The 18,416-nt window shown below is 34.6% G+C and overlaps 1 protein-coding gene across 1 annotated transcript in view; it reads right to left on the bottom strand.

Annotated features, from left to right (window-relative positions):
* LOC149782948 (putative ATP-dependent RNA helicase DDX27) overlaps nucleotides 1–18,416 on the bottom strand; it is a 59,590-nt gene that overhangs the window by 14,295 nt on the left and 26,879 nt on the right. The window contains exons 9-15 of the mRNA XM_089934505.1: nucleotides 14,983–15,133; nucleotides 11,250–11,349; nucleotides 9,720–9,861; nucleotides 8,030–8,166; nucleotides 6,037–6,135; nucleotides 5,594–5,676; nucleotides 2,373–2,467 (exon numbers count right to left, since the gene is read on the bottom strand). Of these exons, the coding sequence (XP_089790631.1) occupies nucleotides 2,373–2,467; nucleotides 5,594–5,676; nucleotides 6,037–6,135; nucleotides 8,030–8,166; nucleotides 9,720–9,861; nucleotides 11,250–11,349; nucleotides 14,983–15,133 (807 nt within the window). The remainder of the gene's footprint in view (nucleotides 1–2,372; nucleotides 2,468–5,593; nucleotides 5,677–6,036; nucleotides 6,136–8,029; nucleotides 8,167–9,719; nucleotides 9,862–11,249; nucleotides 11,350–14,982; nucleotides 15,134–18,416) is intronic.

The raw sequence follows: 18,416 nt of genomic DNA on the forward strand, positions 1-18,416 counted from the left end.
CTGAAGAAACCAACACTCAACCATAATGACTTCAAGAACTACCACCCAGTTTCTAATCTCCCATTCATATAAAAAATCTTGGAAAAAGTTGTTCTATCCCAACTTGTATCTCATCTGAATTCAAACAGTCTTTTTAGCAATGAACATTTTGAATATCGCCCATGCCACAGTACTGAAACTACTCTTCTAAAAGTAGTTAATGACCTCTCTGCTTTGGATAGTGGAAAGATTACAATCCTCATCCTCCTTGATTTGTCTGCAGCATTTGACACAATAGACCATGATATATTACTTCACCATCTCCAGCATGTATTTGGCATTCATGATACAGCCTTACTGTGGTCCAAGTCCTACTTGGTCAACAGGACACAAATTGTATCTGCAAATGGAATACACTCCAGCCCAGTTGATCTCTGTTGTGGTGGTGTTCCACAAGGGTCTGTTCTTTGACCTGTTCTCTTCATTCTGTACACTCAGTCGCTCTCAAGTGTCATAGATCATCATCCAGTGTCTCAAAAATTGTACGCTGATGACACCCAAATATACAAATCTAGCCACCCAACTGAAGTTGATGCTACCATCCAAGGTGTAGAGAGGTGCATTTCCGATGTGAAATCATGGATGACTTGTAACAAGCTGCAGACGAATGATGATAAAACTGAGGCCATTCTGATCACAACACAAAGACTTTCTCATTCACATCCTTTACCTCAAACAATAAATATCAGCAATGCCAACATTAAATTCACACAATCAGTACAAAACCTAGGTGTTATTCTCTACAGTACTCTCTCACTGCACAAACAAGTCATGAACATATGCAAGGCTGTATATCTTGAGCTGAGACACATCAGCTCCATTTGCAATTATCTTTCAGTTGATGCCACTACAATATTTGTGTGTTCATTATTACTTTCAAGACTGGACTACTGTAACTCAATTTTGTCTGGTTCTTTCAATATCTACTCCAGAAACTTCAAAACAAAGCTGCTCGGATCATCCTTAGAGTACCAAGATCAGAGCACACCTCACCCCTGCTCTGTACCCTACACTGGCTATCCATTCGATCCAGAATCAAACACAAAATTTGTTCTCTGTGATATGTTTCACTGATGGACTCCAGTCCAACATACCTATCTGACCTCACCCATGTGTACACACCAGCAAGATACTTACGCTCCTCTTCTGACAATTGTATACTCATTATTCCCACTATGAAAACGAAGTCTTTTGGACAACATTCTTTTGCATACCAGGGCCCAGCAACGTGGAATGAACTGCCCACTGAACTTAGACACAAAGACACGGTGATCCCATTCAAGAGTGCTCTTAAAACTCACCTATTTCGACTGCAAGAACAAACTTAAAGACCTAATAATGTTTCCTACCTTAAATATTTTCAGCATGTTTTTTATGTTTTCTAATTTCCTGGTGTTTGTTTTTTGTAATCGTATCATTATATGTTTTTTACGTTATTGGTGTTATCTAATGTTGTAAAGCGCTTAGAGCTTCTAAAGATTAGGCGCTATACAAAGTCCTCATTATTATTATTATTTGAAGTCCTGAACAAAATTCAGCAGAAGTAAAATCCAAAACTGAAAATGAAGATGTGTCTGTGTCATAGAGTGTTGATGTGCCAACAGTCTTATGTTGAATCTATGTTACATTACATTGAAATAAAACAATTTTTAAACAAATAATGTAAATTAAATATACATAACAATCAGAAGTGAACTCAATTTTGAACAAAGTCAAGTCCAACATACAATGTTTCATTACAATAGCATGTAATGAAACAAAAAAAATTTTAAAAAAGAAACTAACAAACAATGTAAATTACATATACATAAGTCAAAAACTGACATTTTGTGCAAAAACAATTTTTTTCAAAAGTCACAATGACCTTGGCCTTTGAAACCAAAATCAGCAGGATTCCCAAGTGGAAGCTCTCTGGAACAAAATTTGATCCAGGTCTGTTATGAAGAACTAATATCATTGTGCAGAAACTGTTTTTCTTTGTTCAAGTAAGTGACTTTGAACATTGACCTTTTGACCACAGAATCAATAAGTTTCTTTCTTTTCCAAGATTTCTGAAATAATATTTTCCACCTAAAAAATATGGAAAATATCTCAATAACAATTAAAATCAAAGGCTAATTGGTTCTGATGAACTGATCACTGATTCTTAAATTTAATAAGATCGTTCCCAACACTAAATTCATGTGTACCATAAATGCACCATCCCGTCTATTATTTAAAGGAGTTCAAGCAAAGTTCTTTTAACAATAATCAATATAAAAGGAAAAACTAAAACTCACTAACGCTGTTGAGTCTGAGTATTTGTACAACAATGGGATTAAATGAGTTCTCACCTTGTGGAATAATCCTAGATTTAAGAGGTGTTTTGGCTTTCTTCACTACCTCCTTCAAAAGTTTCCTTTCTTGCTCTCCCACAAGAGTTATAGATCTAGAAGTAGAATATATTTAGACTAATCAGGACTTTTCTCATGGAATTTTAATATCTGGTTTGGAACTAAATGTGTATGTTGAAATCTAATGGGGTATTATGTGAAAACTACCCAGGGTTAGCAGCATATTTCTTTCAAAATTTTCAAGGTTTTTCAAGGTTCAAAATAATGTTTTTCAAGGTGCATTATTACATTAATTTTAAAGGATACATAAAGAAACTATGTAAACACAAGTTAATACTTACTATTCCTCCATACAAGGAACATTTCTTGCAAAATTAGTTTTAAAACAAACAAAAATAAACCAGCCAACAGTATATCGTTCCTGTTAATATTAATTCCTATTAATATTAACATCCTACATCTGGGCATTAGAATAATGTAGTCACTGAACAAAGTTCATTTTGCTCTGTCTACACTACACTATTTACAAAATCCAAAATATTTTAGAGTGAATTTTTCAGTTCTTGTATCTTGTCATCAAGCTGTTTTTCAAGCGCTCCAAGTTTAGCGATTTTGTCTTTCACTTTTTCTCATATTATTTTGATGTCATGATAAAAGAAATTTTCCAATGGATCTTTGCTTTTAATGCATAGTCATCTTCAGCAACAGCAGCCTTCGTTGTCTCAATATCTTTTTCAGTACCTTCCTTTCTTCTCCACTCATCCCCATAAACAAAAAAAGTAAAGATATTTGTTTTTCATAGTATCGCTTACTTAAAAACAGTGAATGGATATTTTAAACTCTTTCATATTATATATATTAATAATATTAATGATATTACTCTCAGCTTAGCTGTATTCTATATTTTTAGATTATCATGTTCATTGCAATTATCGTGTCCTATTTCCACTCAATCCCAAATTAAGATTATACATAGTTCCTATTTTAAAACCTGAATCTGTGTGTTCACAGACACACCTCTTTCATCAAAAATGATTTCATGTTGAAGGCTTTTTGTTTTACCTGTATTAAGCGCCATTACAAGAGCTTGTTTTTTTTTCTTCAGCTGCATGTGACCAAGGAGTATTCTCTCAAATTGCACGCAAATCAATATCCTTCTGGCATAATTTGCATTTTGCAAAGCTCTCTGAGAAAGATCTCATAATCCAAACTTTATATTTTTCTTCATCTAGCCAAAGTTGGAATCGGCAGCAAGCCATGTCGAAGTGAATGATTCAAATTTAAACCACTGCTACATCTGGGCTTTCGTACAATCATAAGTTTAAAATGTACGACTTCGCAGTGGCCAGTTGTGGAAAAATTTCTGTTCCAGCACAAACTTAGCAAGAGATTGTTTTTTTGTTGATTTTCTTTCTTTTCATTTAATTCTGTAAAATGAAAATTATTAATTCCTTTTGGTTTCATGAAAATCAAGGCTTTTCGAGGTAAACAGACAACATTTTGAATTTTAAAGGTGTTTTCAAGGCCTTGAGGGAACAATTCATTTTTCAAGGCTTTTCAAGGTCCCCTATGGACCCTGACTACTAGCCAAATCTTACTCATGCCATCTCAATGCATCAAGCAGCTTAGAAACATTACTAGGACAGGGTGCGTTCGATTATACAGCTCTGTTTCCTGCAGTGTTCTCCCAAGTAATTTCATGTTTGTATGGAATATACTGAACTTGAACCAATAGCATAGTTTTTATTTTTCAAACATGACATGTTCGACTATGTTAATAGCTGAAGCAATACACTGACAATCTGAATTCATCCAAAAGGATGAAATTTATCAAAAAGCTCTTGATACAGTCGTACTTCATTTATGCGGCTTATCTGAAGCTGTCAAAACATGATGGAGAACGAAACAATGATTCCTCACTCATCTGGTATACACATCCAAGCACCAAACACTGTAGAGGTCTTTAAAGTTCCTCACTCAAATTTATAAATCAAATATATATTACCCACCTATTTAAGTGAACCAACAGACCAATAAATGACTCCTCAATCAACTGTCATACATACTTTTTCAAACAAGTTTATCGCCTGAATTGTCGGGAGCAGTTTAGGTCAGTGCCCCAAATCTATCTTATTCCTTTTTATTTATTTTAGATTCAGAAATGCAAACAGCAGCCCAAATCACTCCTACACCCAACCCACTTTAATAATAAGTTATATGCATACAGCTTATACTGCCATGGTCCATGGACTGGAACAGAACCATTTAAGTTGTAAGGGTGATTTGTTTTCATAATCGAACATTCAATTCCCTGTTTTCCATCTGCTGTAGTGCAAGGTCATAGTTCTAAATAAAATTTCAATTAATATTGCATTTATTTATTTATTTCCTTTGTCCTTTGGAGAATGACTCAACTACTTTTATGTAGGTCACTCATGAAAATGAATGGTTTACTTTCATAATGGGTCCAGCCATTATAAACAACTGTTCAAGTGATAGACCAAAGTACACAACAAGGTCAATACCTCTGACCTCCTTTATGAATTTTCAGCTAAAGATTTTCCAAGCCTAAATACAAGGTTTTTTTAAATTAAGAAACTCCCAATATCTCAGTTATGCATTTTATTTTTGGTCAGAACTTTGGACATGTCCAGCAAATATGAATATATTGGAAATACAGTGTTTCCTAAGTTAGTGTGAGTGTTTTAGCAAGAAATCAAGTATTTTGATTCAAACAGATCTAGCAGAAAATTTGAAGATGTTATGTTTTTAGGCACATTTTCAATGGAATTACTATTATAGATACAACCAGATCTACTGGTGACTGGTGAGTACACATACTCTATTTACTCCAATATTGCAGACTTTGTATACTTTTATATGTACCAACTAATGGTCTCTGTCCCCCTCCCCCAAATTAATACTAAATATGTAATAACTGTTTTAAGTATCCTCGAATATGCAACAAGCTGATAGCTACTTTAAATAAATCTGCAGCTTTGTCCCGCTCTACATTTTATATAGCTAAAAAGATAAACATGTAGTAACCAACCTGTCTGGCTATAGCACAGAATGGTACATAGCACGATAGCGTTCTATGGACCTTAGTCATCATAATATAATGGGGTTTTACTAATACACACACACACACATATATATATATATATATATATATATATATATATATATATATATATATATATAAAAAGAGAGAGACTTACCTCCCCTTTTTTCCTGCTCTAGCAGTTCGACCTACTCTGTGTATGTAATGCTTCAAGGTGTTTGGCATTGTAAAGTTTATCACCTGGGAAGAAGAAACAAGACTCAAGAATATGAATGCCAACTACATATGAGATCCCACGCACAATATAACTGTTGATTTGTATTAAATCAAGCCTTACATAATGTAGCTCAAGTTCTTGTTTACATATCTATCAGTAGGTGTACTTGTAGTAATGCAAATGAGTTATTAACAGAGAGAAGATTTATATTTATTCATTAGGAAAATGTAATTTTTTCATAAAATTTGTTGCAAATATGCTTTATTTATGGAATAAAATAAAACTGATTAATAACATTTACAATTTACAGTTACATTTGATGCAAAAGAAGGTAATATTTCTCTAGGTGAATTTGTCTATAAGCAAAAGGGACTACAACGTACAGTTTTAACCCTTTCAATGTCCAATCCTCTAGCAGCCAGGTCTGTTGCCAGCAACACATCAATCTCAGAGTTCTTGAATCTCTTTAGTGTTTCTAATCTCTGAAACAGGAAACTTTTCTGTCAGGTTAAATGAATACTAATTATCCTTATTAAAGAATAAATCACTATTTGACCACAAAAACAAACTATTCTGTCCTTCCCCATGTGGACCTCCACCACAAAGTCTGCACCTTATGGGATGGGCCCTTTAATGGTTGTTGTTGTTGTTGCTGTTGTAGGGTTTAATGCCATTTTTCAGCACACGATAGACTATACATGGCGGCCAGTATTAATGGTGGAGGAAGAACCCGGGAAAACCCCAGAAAGAACCACTGACCCTTGAGAAGCTACTGGCAAGCTTTCTCACATACCCACATTAGCCAAATCCGAGACTCGAACCTACACAGACAGAGGTGAGATGGCAGTGATCAATATCGGAGAGCGCTTTAGACCACTCGGCCATTCGGGGCCCCCCCTTTAATGGTAAGGACTACCTCAAGGGCACATGTCAGTTGGGTATATGTATTTATTGTTATGGTCAGCACAACAATCCCATGTATATGATGATGGGTTAGTGTGGAGCCAGTCATGCACTGTGCTTTTGCTGTTCAATCTCATGAGATAATACTGACCTTTTGTTTGTTAAGTACTTAAGTATATGCCAAACATTTTAACAACATCTTATTCTTCAAAAATAATGTCAACGAATAACTTAAAGATCAAATCAGGCTATAAATGTCAAGATAAAAATTGGGAAAACTGTATTTTATGGCAAGTCAAGGGACAGCCAACGGACTACATGGTATTGTAAAAGCAAATAGCTACAACGCTGCAAAGTGTTAATGTGTAAGGTTTATCAAGATGGATTCTAATGAGAACACTGCAGATTTTATAACTAGTTTATCAGTGGATCATAAAACTTACCCCAGGGAGGATAATGAATATGAGATTGAAAGGCATTTGCATAACCAGTGCAAATTCTACAGATCTAAAGGAAGCGACACTTGTCAGGTGTTTCTCCTTTGACTGAGCATCCCAAAACTAGTGTTCTTTTTTCTAATCCAGTAATCAGAAGAAAAACATTCAGGCCACATGAACAGGTCATGGAAAAATTCACCTTTCTCTAAATGGCCAAAAAACAGAACATTTCCAAGATATCTGAAAAGAAGGAAGTAGTATGGGGGCTATCATTTTGAGGTTGCACCATTGACCCTTCACTTTTATCTTTGATGCATGAAAATTGTCCATATGGCATCCAATAGGTACATACAAAGACCACAGATATTAAAGATACATCAGTACAGTTGATTTTAGACTGAAAGAATAGAGTGCATCCAATGATGGCTTACTGAATAGAGTCAATCCATGGAAACATAAGATGATCATGTCACTGGCTGTCAGAAATATCTTACTTATTCTGATTATCTTGATATCTGGAGCACCAATCAAGAGCACAAGGTTGATGATCATCAATAGAGAATGTAAAGAAGGGATGATTAAATCTTCAAGAAAAACATTGCTGCATTTATTTCTAAAGTAGCATACATGGAGGAAAAAATGAAGACTCAAATGTTCTGGATGGGAATTGTTAGTCAAGCATGATGGATTCAAACTCTAGATAGAAAAGGGTCAAGACAGGGGAAGTTGATAATGATTTATGTTTGAATTTTCTTGAAAAAACAAGAAACAGAAAAGGTTTGTTGGCACCTATTTTTTAAAATAACACCACTCTTAGGTACCCATGGCCCCCAAATTTTCCATTCCTGTAATAGATTTTTATTATGTCTGTTCAGCTTAATTGTACAGAAGACTGTAAACTAAAAGATTTTTTAAACTCAGTAAATTATTGGCCTCATTACATTGCCCTTGTGTTCTGTTCTACATTGTATTCAACTGTGTCATTTTCATTCAGTGCTCATGTCTAAATTCATTTTGACTCAATCTGAACACAGACCTGTAGTTGTGAGAGATTCCCATGCAGCTCGCCAACATTGATCCCCAACAGTCCCAGGACAATATGCATCCTGTGGGCCTGTACTTTGGTCTGGATAAAGACAATAGTGTGGTCAGGAAATGTTCTGCTCACTAAAGCTGCAGAGAAAATAGACATATTTTCTATCATATAATATAATAACAGTTATAAACCAAACATGAAAGGGAGCTGGGATGTAAATAAAGTTATAACCTGATATTTTATTATTTCATACAAAACGCACTTAGTATTTTTCATCATGTAAATAATAGTTTCTTATACTTGTGCTTCAACTCTGTATATTTGTACTTTAAGTTACAACAGCATACATAATTATTTGCTGCCTGACATAGCTTTGTGTTACCAACCTTTACAACCAAAACCTTGTGCTACTAACTTATCTTGTACTAACAATGCTTTTGCTTATAATGTATTCCATATTAAATTGTAATCCATATATTAGGTTGCTACCATTTTAAAACACTTCATGTGACTTGATTTACATGGTTGACATGTTTTTTTTATTACATTTATTGATGCTTCTGCTCATTAATTGCCCCTTTAAAATAATATACATTTTTAAGGGAGCCTAAAGCTGGTGACAAGACGAATCCCTTACTAAATATGTTGTGTGTGCATATGGGGTTACATGACAAAGAATAATTCTGCATTTGTGGCTGGGTGGTGGTGGGTAGTGGGGGTAGGTGTAGACTCCAAACCCCTCCCACCAAACAGACCGAAAATATCCTCTGCAACAAGTTGTTTCATCCATTTATTCTTGGGAAACAGCTGATCTACACAATTTGAAATTGAATTAGTCATGTGCCCACAAAAATGCTGTCTGTTGGCAGTTGAGGTGGCAAGTCAATGTCTGCTGTTAGGAGGCTCAGGGTAAGAGAAATCAAATTTCAATACCCCTTTATTAAATGCTTCCAGAATTGAGGGATCTGCTTCTGCCTGAAGTTGAATTGATGATAAAATTATTGTATTTGAGCATTACTGGGCCTATTATCCTTTGCTACTAACTATTTGCTGTGGATGAGACTGGTTCAGCCCGAAAGTAGGTGCAGGTGGCAAGGCAAGATGAAGCAGCCGTTCTTATGATGCCTGCTCAAGTACTTCCTTAGATTCTTCTGCCAAACAGTAATGGCAAGTCAAAAGGTGCTAACAGAACAGCCAAGGCATAGTGTGGCTTTAGCGCAAACAGGCACAGGCAGGCATCTTGTCTCATGAGATCCATGTTAATTGAAACTGTCAAGATATTAACTATTGTGTGATGTGTGGCCCTATTAATCAACCTGGCAATGTGGGCTGTGGCTTCACATGTATGATTGCCAACATGCTGAACCACAAGGACAGAAAAACAATGTAGTCCAAAACTGTGAAAAATGCATATAAATATCAACAAATTTCATAAATGAATGAATGTAACATGTAGTATGTACATTTAGATTCAATGCTATACAGACCTTGTCAATGGATGGTAAATGATCCATAAGATTAACTAAGATGTGAGAGGTGCTAGATATGATGAAATCTGCTAAACAACCATAGCCACCTAGAGGTGGGGAGGGAATGTAAGAGGAAGGGTTGGCAATAATTTCTTTCCTTTGTCTATATGAATATAGATGGGCATTATTCTTAAGGTCAAGTCAAACAAGACCTGGCTTACCTGCCACAACTGCTTCTCTATCACCCTCCCTGTTAGGTCGAATTCTGATGAACTCTTGGCGCAGGTTGAGTGCCAAATCTGTGTTTTCATTGACAAATATCCTCACTGGTGATTTGAGTGACACAGCTGCTAAATCTTTGACCTGATAAAAACAAGTAGAACTTTTCAAAATAATGCTAAGAAACAAAATTTCATTTTCAGTGGCATATTAACAATTTAAGATAGTGGATGTTCTGGCTCCTCTTTATTTTTTCTTGTGGACTGCAAGAATGCAGCAACTTTAGATCTAGCCCATCCTAAATTATACCCAATGCTGAATCTCTTACAGTATTTACACATACTAGAAGGAAGCTGAGATCAATTTACTTCTTCTGACAATACCTAACAATGATTTAAAACTATAAATTTGTAATTTCTCTAAGTGTTTAACACTTCTAATTCAGAACAAATGAACGTGGATTCTATTGATCTACTTAAAATAATTTGTCAACACATTTTCATGAGATTAGTTACTGAAATGTACCCTAAAGAGCAGTTCCTGTGTCATAATAGACTCTTGTTACTTTCTGTATACATGGAATATGTGGTGTTTAAGCTTTGCCTATCACTTATATAATATAGGATGTGTGGCATTTAAGCTTTGCCTATCACTTATATAGAATGTGTGACATTTAAGCTTTGGCTATCACTTATGTGATACATGATGTGTGATGTGTGGCATTTAAGCTTTGCCTATCACTTATGTGATATATGATGTGTGATGTGTAGCATTTAAGCATTGGCTATCACTTATGTGATATGTGATATATGATATAGGATGTGTGGCATTTAAGCTTTGCCTATCACTTATATAATACAGAATGTGTGGTGTTTAAATGTTTAAACTTTGCCTATCACTTCTATGATACAGGATGTGTAGTGTACCAAGTAATCTGATGTGTGCAAAAATGTACTTTAGAACAAACAACAGAAAATAATTTAACATGTAGGTTATTCTATGGTGTGGATGAATGCATAGACATACAGATGGAAATCAAAGAGGATAGCTATGACACATTTCTGCCAGGACATGGTTCACAAATACTGTCCATAATCTGAAAACTTTGTGTACAAGACTCACTGAAGATCAAATTTCAAAAAATAAGTTTGATGAAATATATATAGGAGGTATCTGTGCCAATCTAATAAGGGAAATGAAATGAAGAAAATCCGAAAAATTCATTGTTTCAAGCTTTATTCTCTGTAATTTTATTGACTGTAAAACGAGTCAAACTTTATGCATGAATTCCAGTTTTATGCTAAAGAGTTTCAAAAATACAGAGAATGATCTCAGAATACAGAGCATGGTCTTGGAACAAAGAGCATTGTCTACACGGCATATTTTAAGAATACAGAGCATGGTTTTAGAACACAGAGCATGTTCTTAGAACAAACGCATTGTCTTATAACACAAAGCATGGTTTTAGAACACAGAGCGTGTTCTTGGAACACAATGCATTGTCTTATAGCACAAAGCATGGAATGACATACCTCTTCTGACATAGTAGCTGAGAACAACATTGTCTGCCTTGTTCTAGAACACAGGTTTATAATTTCTTTCATCTGTTCTGCAAAATATTCATCCAGCATTCTGAAAAGGATGAAAATAACATGAATCAGTGAAGAGTTAATTTATGACATCAAAAATTCAAGTTCCAATAAAACACATGACTGTAAGAGTCCAATTATTATCAGAATCTTTCTTCAAACTGCCTCAGACTGAGACCACCCCATATAAAGAGAATTGTGCATTCCCATTTTCTTTTGTAAAAGAGTAACACTATCCATTGTGATTTGACAAATCCACAGGTTAGACCACTTAGAAAAATCAGTGGCTGAATTGAGATGTTTTACGGTACTTGTTTTTTTTAAATTGTATAACTTTTTTCAAAATTCATATTTTTTCCATCTCAATAACTAATATACCAAACATGAATAGTGATGTGATTTGATTTGGATTTTTAAAGTAGCTTTAACAATTTTTCAGTCATATCACTACGATGTCCCACCCAGTCACATCATCCTGACACCAGGCCGACCAGTCCTAACACTAACCTCCTAATGCTGAGTGCCAAGCGAGGCAGCTGTTAGTACCATTTTTGTAAGTCTTTGGTATGACTTGGCGAGGGACCAAACACCACAACCTCCTGCATCCAAGGTGGATACTCTAACCACTAGGCTACCAGAGCGGTAAACATGAATAGCAAGAACACACAGATACTTGGTAAACAATTCGTACTTTTGTTATGACAATCCATATTTCTAGAAAACTGATAAGATATCAATGGAAATATCACCAAAATCAAGATACCTACAATTCTGCTGGCATTTATCCATCACTTTGCAGAAGATATTTTGAAAGCAACTTAATCCTATGATTAAGGGTTTCAAAAGCATAGAGTTTTCGTCATGAAAAATATATGCGATTTTGTATTATCCATCCCTATGCATACATACCAACCCCCTGAGATGAATAAGTGTAATTATTGCTATTAAGTTACAAAAAAGTGTCATTTGGGCATAAAAAGTCTAATCTGTATATTACATGCTAGAATTACAGCACATTGTATGAAAAAGTGTCATTTGGGCATAAAAAGTCTAACCTGTATATTACACACCAGAATTACAGCACACTGTATGAAAAAGTGTTATTTGGGCATAAAAAGTCTAATCTGTATATTACATGCCAGAATTACAGCACACTGTATGAAAAAGTGTCATTTGGGTATAAAAAGTCTAACCTGTATATTACATGCCAGAATTACAGCACACTGTATGAAAAAGTGTTATTTGGGCATAAAAAGTCTAATCTGTATATTACATGCTAGAATTACAGCACACTAAATGAAAAAGTGTCATTTGGGCATAAAAAGTTTAATCTGTATATTACATGCTAGAATTACAGCACACTGTATGAAAAAGTGTCATCTGGGCATAAAAAGTCTAATCTGTATATTACATGCCAGAATTACAGCACACTGTATGAAAAAGTGTTATTTGGGCATAAAAAGTCTAACCTGTATATTACATGCCAGAATTACAGCACACTAAATGAAAAAGTGTCATTTGGGCATAAAATGTCTAATCTGTATATTACATGCTAGAATTACAGCACACTAAATGAAAAAGTGTTATTTGGGCATAAAAAGTCTAATCTGTATATTACATGCCAGAATTACAGCACACTGTATGAAAAAGTGTCATTTGGGCATAAAAAGTCTAACCTGTATATTACATGCTAGAATTACAGCACACTAAATGAAAAAGTGTCATTTAGGCATAAAAAGTCTAATCTGTATATTACATGCCAGAATTACAGCACACTGTATGAAAAAGTGTTATTTGGGCATAAAAAGTCTAACCTGTATATTACATGCCAGAATTACAGCACACTAAATGAAAAAGTGTCATTTGGGCATAAAATGTCTAATCTGTATATTACATGCCAGAATTACAGCACACTAAATGAAAACGTGTCATTTGGGCATAAAAAGTCTAATCTGTATATTACATGCCAGAATTACAGCACACTGTATGAAAAAGTGTTATTTGGGCATAAAAAGTCTAATCTGTATATTACATGCCAGAATTACAGCACACTAAATGAAAAAGTGTCATTTGGGCATAAAAAGTCTAATCTGTATATTACATGCCAGAATTACAGCACACTAAATGAAAAAGTTTCATTTAGGCATAAAAAGTCTAATCTGTACATTACATGCCAGAATTACAGCACACTGTATGAAAAAAATATACATTTATTTTGCTACTAACTTGGTTCTGCAGCTGGTCAAAATTCTTGTCAAAAAGGGCAAGATCCATACGGATTAGAATAAGAACACAAACACTAAATATACTGACAAATTATTTATATTCAGCACTCACTTTTGCTTGTATAAATGTGAGACTTTTACTGAACGATTGTGAACTGGAATTCTGCAATGACCATGGTCATTTGCTCAGAGTGCTGTAGTATATTACTCTCATAATTGTCTTTTAAAGGCTGTCAAGTGGCATTGATTTATCCTTTTTTTGGATCTGATATGTTTTGAAGTTTAAAAAAATCCATCTGCTCTAACATTTTTCATCATATAACATCCACAACTCACACCATAAAGCATTTCGCATAACATCTGGTGCTATTTTGTTTAAAAGTACAGACTGGTCTGCTAACTAACTAGCTTATCAATATAATGAATCTGAGGAAAAGTTCAAATTTGAAGAAACCGATGTTTTCTTAGAAATGGGTCATATACAGTTGCTATAAATAGCAAATAAGGAAAGTACTCCTGTGCTATTCTTATACAGCAGTCACCTTTTCAAGAATATTCTCAAATTTATGAGTGGTATTAGAGATGATAATAACAATGACAAAAATAACTTTTTATTGCATTATTTCTATTTTTAAAATACCAAAAATGTATAATCCATATACAGGCCAGCGTATAAAGTAATTTGTTGAAAAACAGTGTAATGATTATGCCAAAAATGTAATGGTTGGCATGTATGCCTAAGACCACAAATATGACAGAAATACCTAGATTAGGAGATAAAATAAATACATGGTCAGCTGGTAATATAATTTTGTATATATATACTTTGTAAACAAATTTTAGAAAAAATTATTTTGACTTTATTTGCTTATAAACTGAGCTGTTATATAGCTTCTGTTTAAATGAATATTAAAAAGCCAAGATCTTAACACTGATATTATGTTGATCACAGGAAAAAAACAGACAAACTAAGAAATCTTGTAGAATTGCAATCTTTACTTTTTACACTGGTTGGCCTGGTGTCGGGATAATGTGACTGGGTGGGACATTATGCTGCATGTCTGTGGCATGATGCCCCAGTGCTAGACATCACTATAAACTGTCACACTGCATACATCATAATGATGTGACTGAAAAATTGTTAAAGCTACATTAAAAATCCAAAACATGCACACACACACACACAGAGACTTCCACATGAAAGACCTAAGGAACTGCATCAGTGAGACAAGGAAATTAGAGTTACATTTTTTGTCTTTTGCAAGGCTCTGCTAAGCAAAACAAGATTAATATTAACTCCTCAACTGGGATTTTCTCATCTCAACACAGATTTTGTTGATCTTACTACCTGTGAACACAGGTCTGAGGAAAAACTGAGATTTCTAAAGATTTAATTTCTGTGGAAGAGTTGTGATTTCTAAATATTTGATTTGACTTTTAAGTGTACCCACCTATCTGCCTCATCCAGAACCAAGATTTCAATATTTTTCAGATTAAAATTTGGGGAGTTGTGTAGATGATCAATTAAACGCCCTGGGGTTGCAATTACCACATCTGGTCCAAGACGTAATGTGGCCTCTTGTGCCTTCAGATCAAGCCCACCTATATACATAAAAAAGAAAGGCTTATTAAAAGTTAACTCCTAAATTGAGAACCTGGTCCTAAATTACGGAAAGGAATGATGCTTTTCTCGAAAATTAAGTGTAAAGTCTTTAGTTTAATCAAAACAAAGGCAATTAAAATTCTGAAACTAAACAGAAAAGCAGACAATGTAACATCCTATATGTGATGATGTCATCAAAACAAGTCATCCAGGATACACCAATCAAAACTGTTTTGTGATGTCATGTGATAACAGTCATGTGTATTGAAGGATACAGATTTTTCAGTGGGCATTCTGCTTGGAAAGTCAAGATCAATGCTGACAGGAGATGAGAAAATCAAGTCTGTATGTGTCAGAAAATCAAGTCTGTATGAGTCAGAAAATTAAGTCTGTATGTGTCAGAAAATCAAGTCTGTAAATGTCAGAAAATCAAGTCTGCATGTGTCAGAAATGTTTGGAGGACATTATGTTAGTTTATTTTAACCAATTATTCTGATAACTGAAATTTTAATTACTTAGACTCCACTGTAATTCTTCAACAGGAAATATCAGTGCAAAAATATGAAATCGGCAAAAAAAGATGAAATTTTCAACAATGCATTCTGTCAAGAATCAAACTGAATTTCCATTGCTGGCATTACTGTAATCTTAAATACCATTACTGCTTTGTTTCAAGTAAAAGTAATGGCCGAGAAAATACAATGACAAAATGAAGTGAACAAAATGCCCTACAAACAAAGTCTTGTTTTTAACAACAACCAATCAAATAAATCGGTTGACATAAATCTACACTGATTATGTACTTACTATTTAAAAATTATTCATAGGAAAGACACATTACTATCATATCAAGTACTTAACAATTATTCAAAGAAAAGACACATTACTATCATATTTCTCTGAGTTATAATAGATCTAAAATATACACAGCAAGCTATAACCATATACACAACAAGCTATAACCATCATGAAAGAGAAATCAAGATGATTCCGATAAATATTTTCACCTGAAGAAATTATGAAGTTTCAGCAGCAAGTGACAAATGTTCAACCAGTTCTCATAGCTGAAATACAACCAATCAGAGAATATCCTTTTTGCAAGTTATATCAATGGCACAATTAAAAGAACAATGTCCAGGAGTTTCAAATATCTGAAAGAAAACCCTCATCATCTATGCAGAATGCAATGCGTTTCTCAAAGCTAAAACTACTGAACTCTGAATGATAAATTCAAAGACTTTCCCCAAACTTTCAAAGACCACAAACATAGATTTCAAGACCTATTTTTGCTAACATTTTGTATACAGGTTATATGAGAAAACAGTGAGTGCAAAATACTACAATATTGTTTCATAATGACATTCAAACTATAATTAATTTCCTAAAATTGCTTTATAATGATCTGGAAGATAGGTTAACATTAATTGTTATTTCAGAAATATGTAACTTATGCATCAGATTTAATACAAAATAAATTATTCTCTTAACAGACATCAGCACTGCTTTAAATGCATTATATTAGTTGCTGTTTTGTCTCTTCAATCATTTTAGAAAGAGAAGCCACCACTGTCATCTTTTCCTCTGCTCTTCTCCTTAGAGCATTTGACTCTGTGACAAGCACAATGAGTCCTTTAACTCTGCTTCTTCTGCCTTCTGAACAGAGGAAGCATGATGTAAGCTGGCAATGTCAGCTTCAAGACGCAGCTTTTTGGTTCTTCCACTTCATCCATGACTAACTCCCATTTCTTTCCTTTTCTGATCTTCTCCTCATGCTCCTCCTCTGCTTTCTTCTTATCCAGATAGGCATGGTACATATGTCTTGCAGAGGAGGCATATATCATCATTTCATTGCTAATGATGATTTCCAAAGGTCCACCTGCTTTTCTCACTGTGTCAATGATTAGCCTTTGAGCTCTGAGGCTTTCTCTGCTGAGGTTCTCAACAGATACATGCTTGTTGACAGAAAATCTTCTCTCCACTGTTGCCTGCCCATGTGACAACAACATTTTCTGAAGAACATTCCAAAGTTCAACATATTCCTTTCTTTTGGAAAGGACGGAATAAAACACTTCATCAAGGCTGTCATCTGTTCTACTGAAGCATTACAAAACGCATTTCATTTACATGTTTTATCCTTTTTCAGCCATTTCTTGTGTTTCTCTTGTTCAAGCCAGATGGAAGAGCAAAGACCTGACATTTTTAAACATGAGGTGAAACAAAACTGAAGATGTAAATTGACTGAACAAACATTGTGTCCTCGTGTTGCTTTCACGCACTTTCTAAATAGAGTGAGCGCTTGTTCAATGTAACCAAATTAAATTGGCTGAACATCTTATTAAAATACAAATTGTGAATTACTGTAATGAATATTCTGATTGGCCAAAGCTGATGAAATTGTCCAATCAAATTGAACGATTCATCAGAAGAAAGAAACCAAGAAAACCTACTACATTTGAATCTAATGACCTAAGGCAATTTTATTTGTGATAATAATAATAATAATAATATTAATAATAATAATGAGGACTTTGTATAGCGCCTAAGCTTTAGAAGCTCTAAGCACTTTAGATTAGATAACATCTAAAAATATATAATGATATGATTACGAAAAACAAGCAAAATGAAATTAGAAAGCAAATTTTTAGTAAATTGTGTTTCTCCGAGAATACTTACCCGATCACATTAACGTTAGGGATATAAGCCTGCTACCTCTCGAATCCAGCCCTACTAAAAGACAAAAATTTGTCTTTTCGGTCTATCTCATATAGACCAAAGGGCAATAACTCTTGCCCCTTACCTCCCCTTGGCACCGCCAGGTGTCACTAGTTTTTTAAGCTGAGCGATATATATTATACGAGGATGCTCGCATAGCGGGGTGGTTGGGAGGGTTTTTAAGTAATGTGATCGGGTAAGTATTCTCGGAGAAACACAATTTACTAAAAATTTGCTTTCTCCTTCAAATACGTTCCCTGATCACATTAACACTAGGAGAATAAGTAATAGGAGGAGGGAACGCTGAGCATCCTACATCCACTCCGGGTACCTTCTAGGGAATGATGGGCGGATTCCCCATTTGAACGATAACCCGTTCTCCTAATTTCATCAGCAACACAGCCTAGGGTCCTCTTATATGTGACCCATACATACGGTTAAGAAGATAGTTATTGAAATCTTCTTACCTACGAAATTTCACTGGCGAATCCAGCGAAGCTGATAGGCTGTACTGATTGTTTTAAATGGGTCTGGTGGTCATCTGGGCAGCCGACACTGGACCTACCAGAT

The sequence above is a fragment of the Sinohyriopsis cumingii genome, chromosome 15, assembly GCF_028554795.1.
Source record: "Sinohyriopsis cumingii isolate HCF-2022 chromosome 15, ASM2855479v2, whole genome shotgun sequence".
NCBI classification, from domain to species: Eukaryota; Metazoa; Mollusca; class Bivalvia; order Unionida; family Unionidae; genus Sinohyriopsis; species Sinohyriopsis cumingii.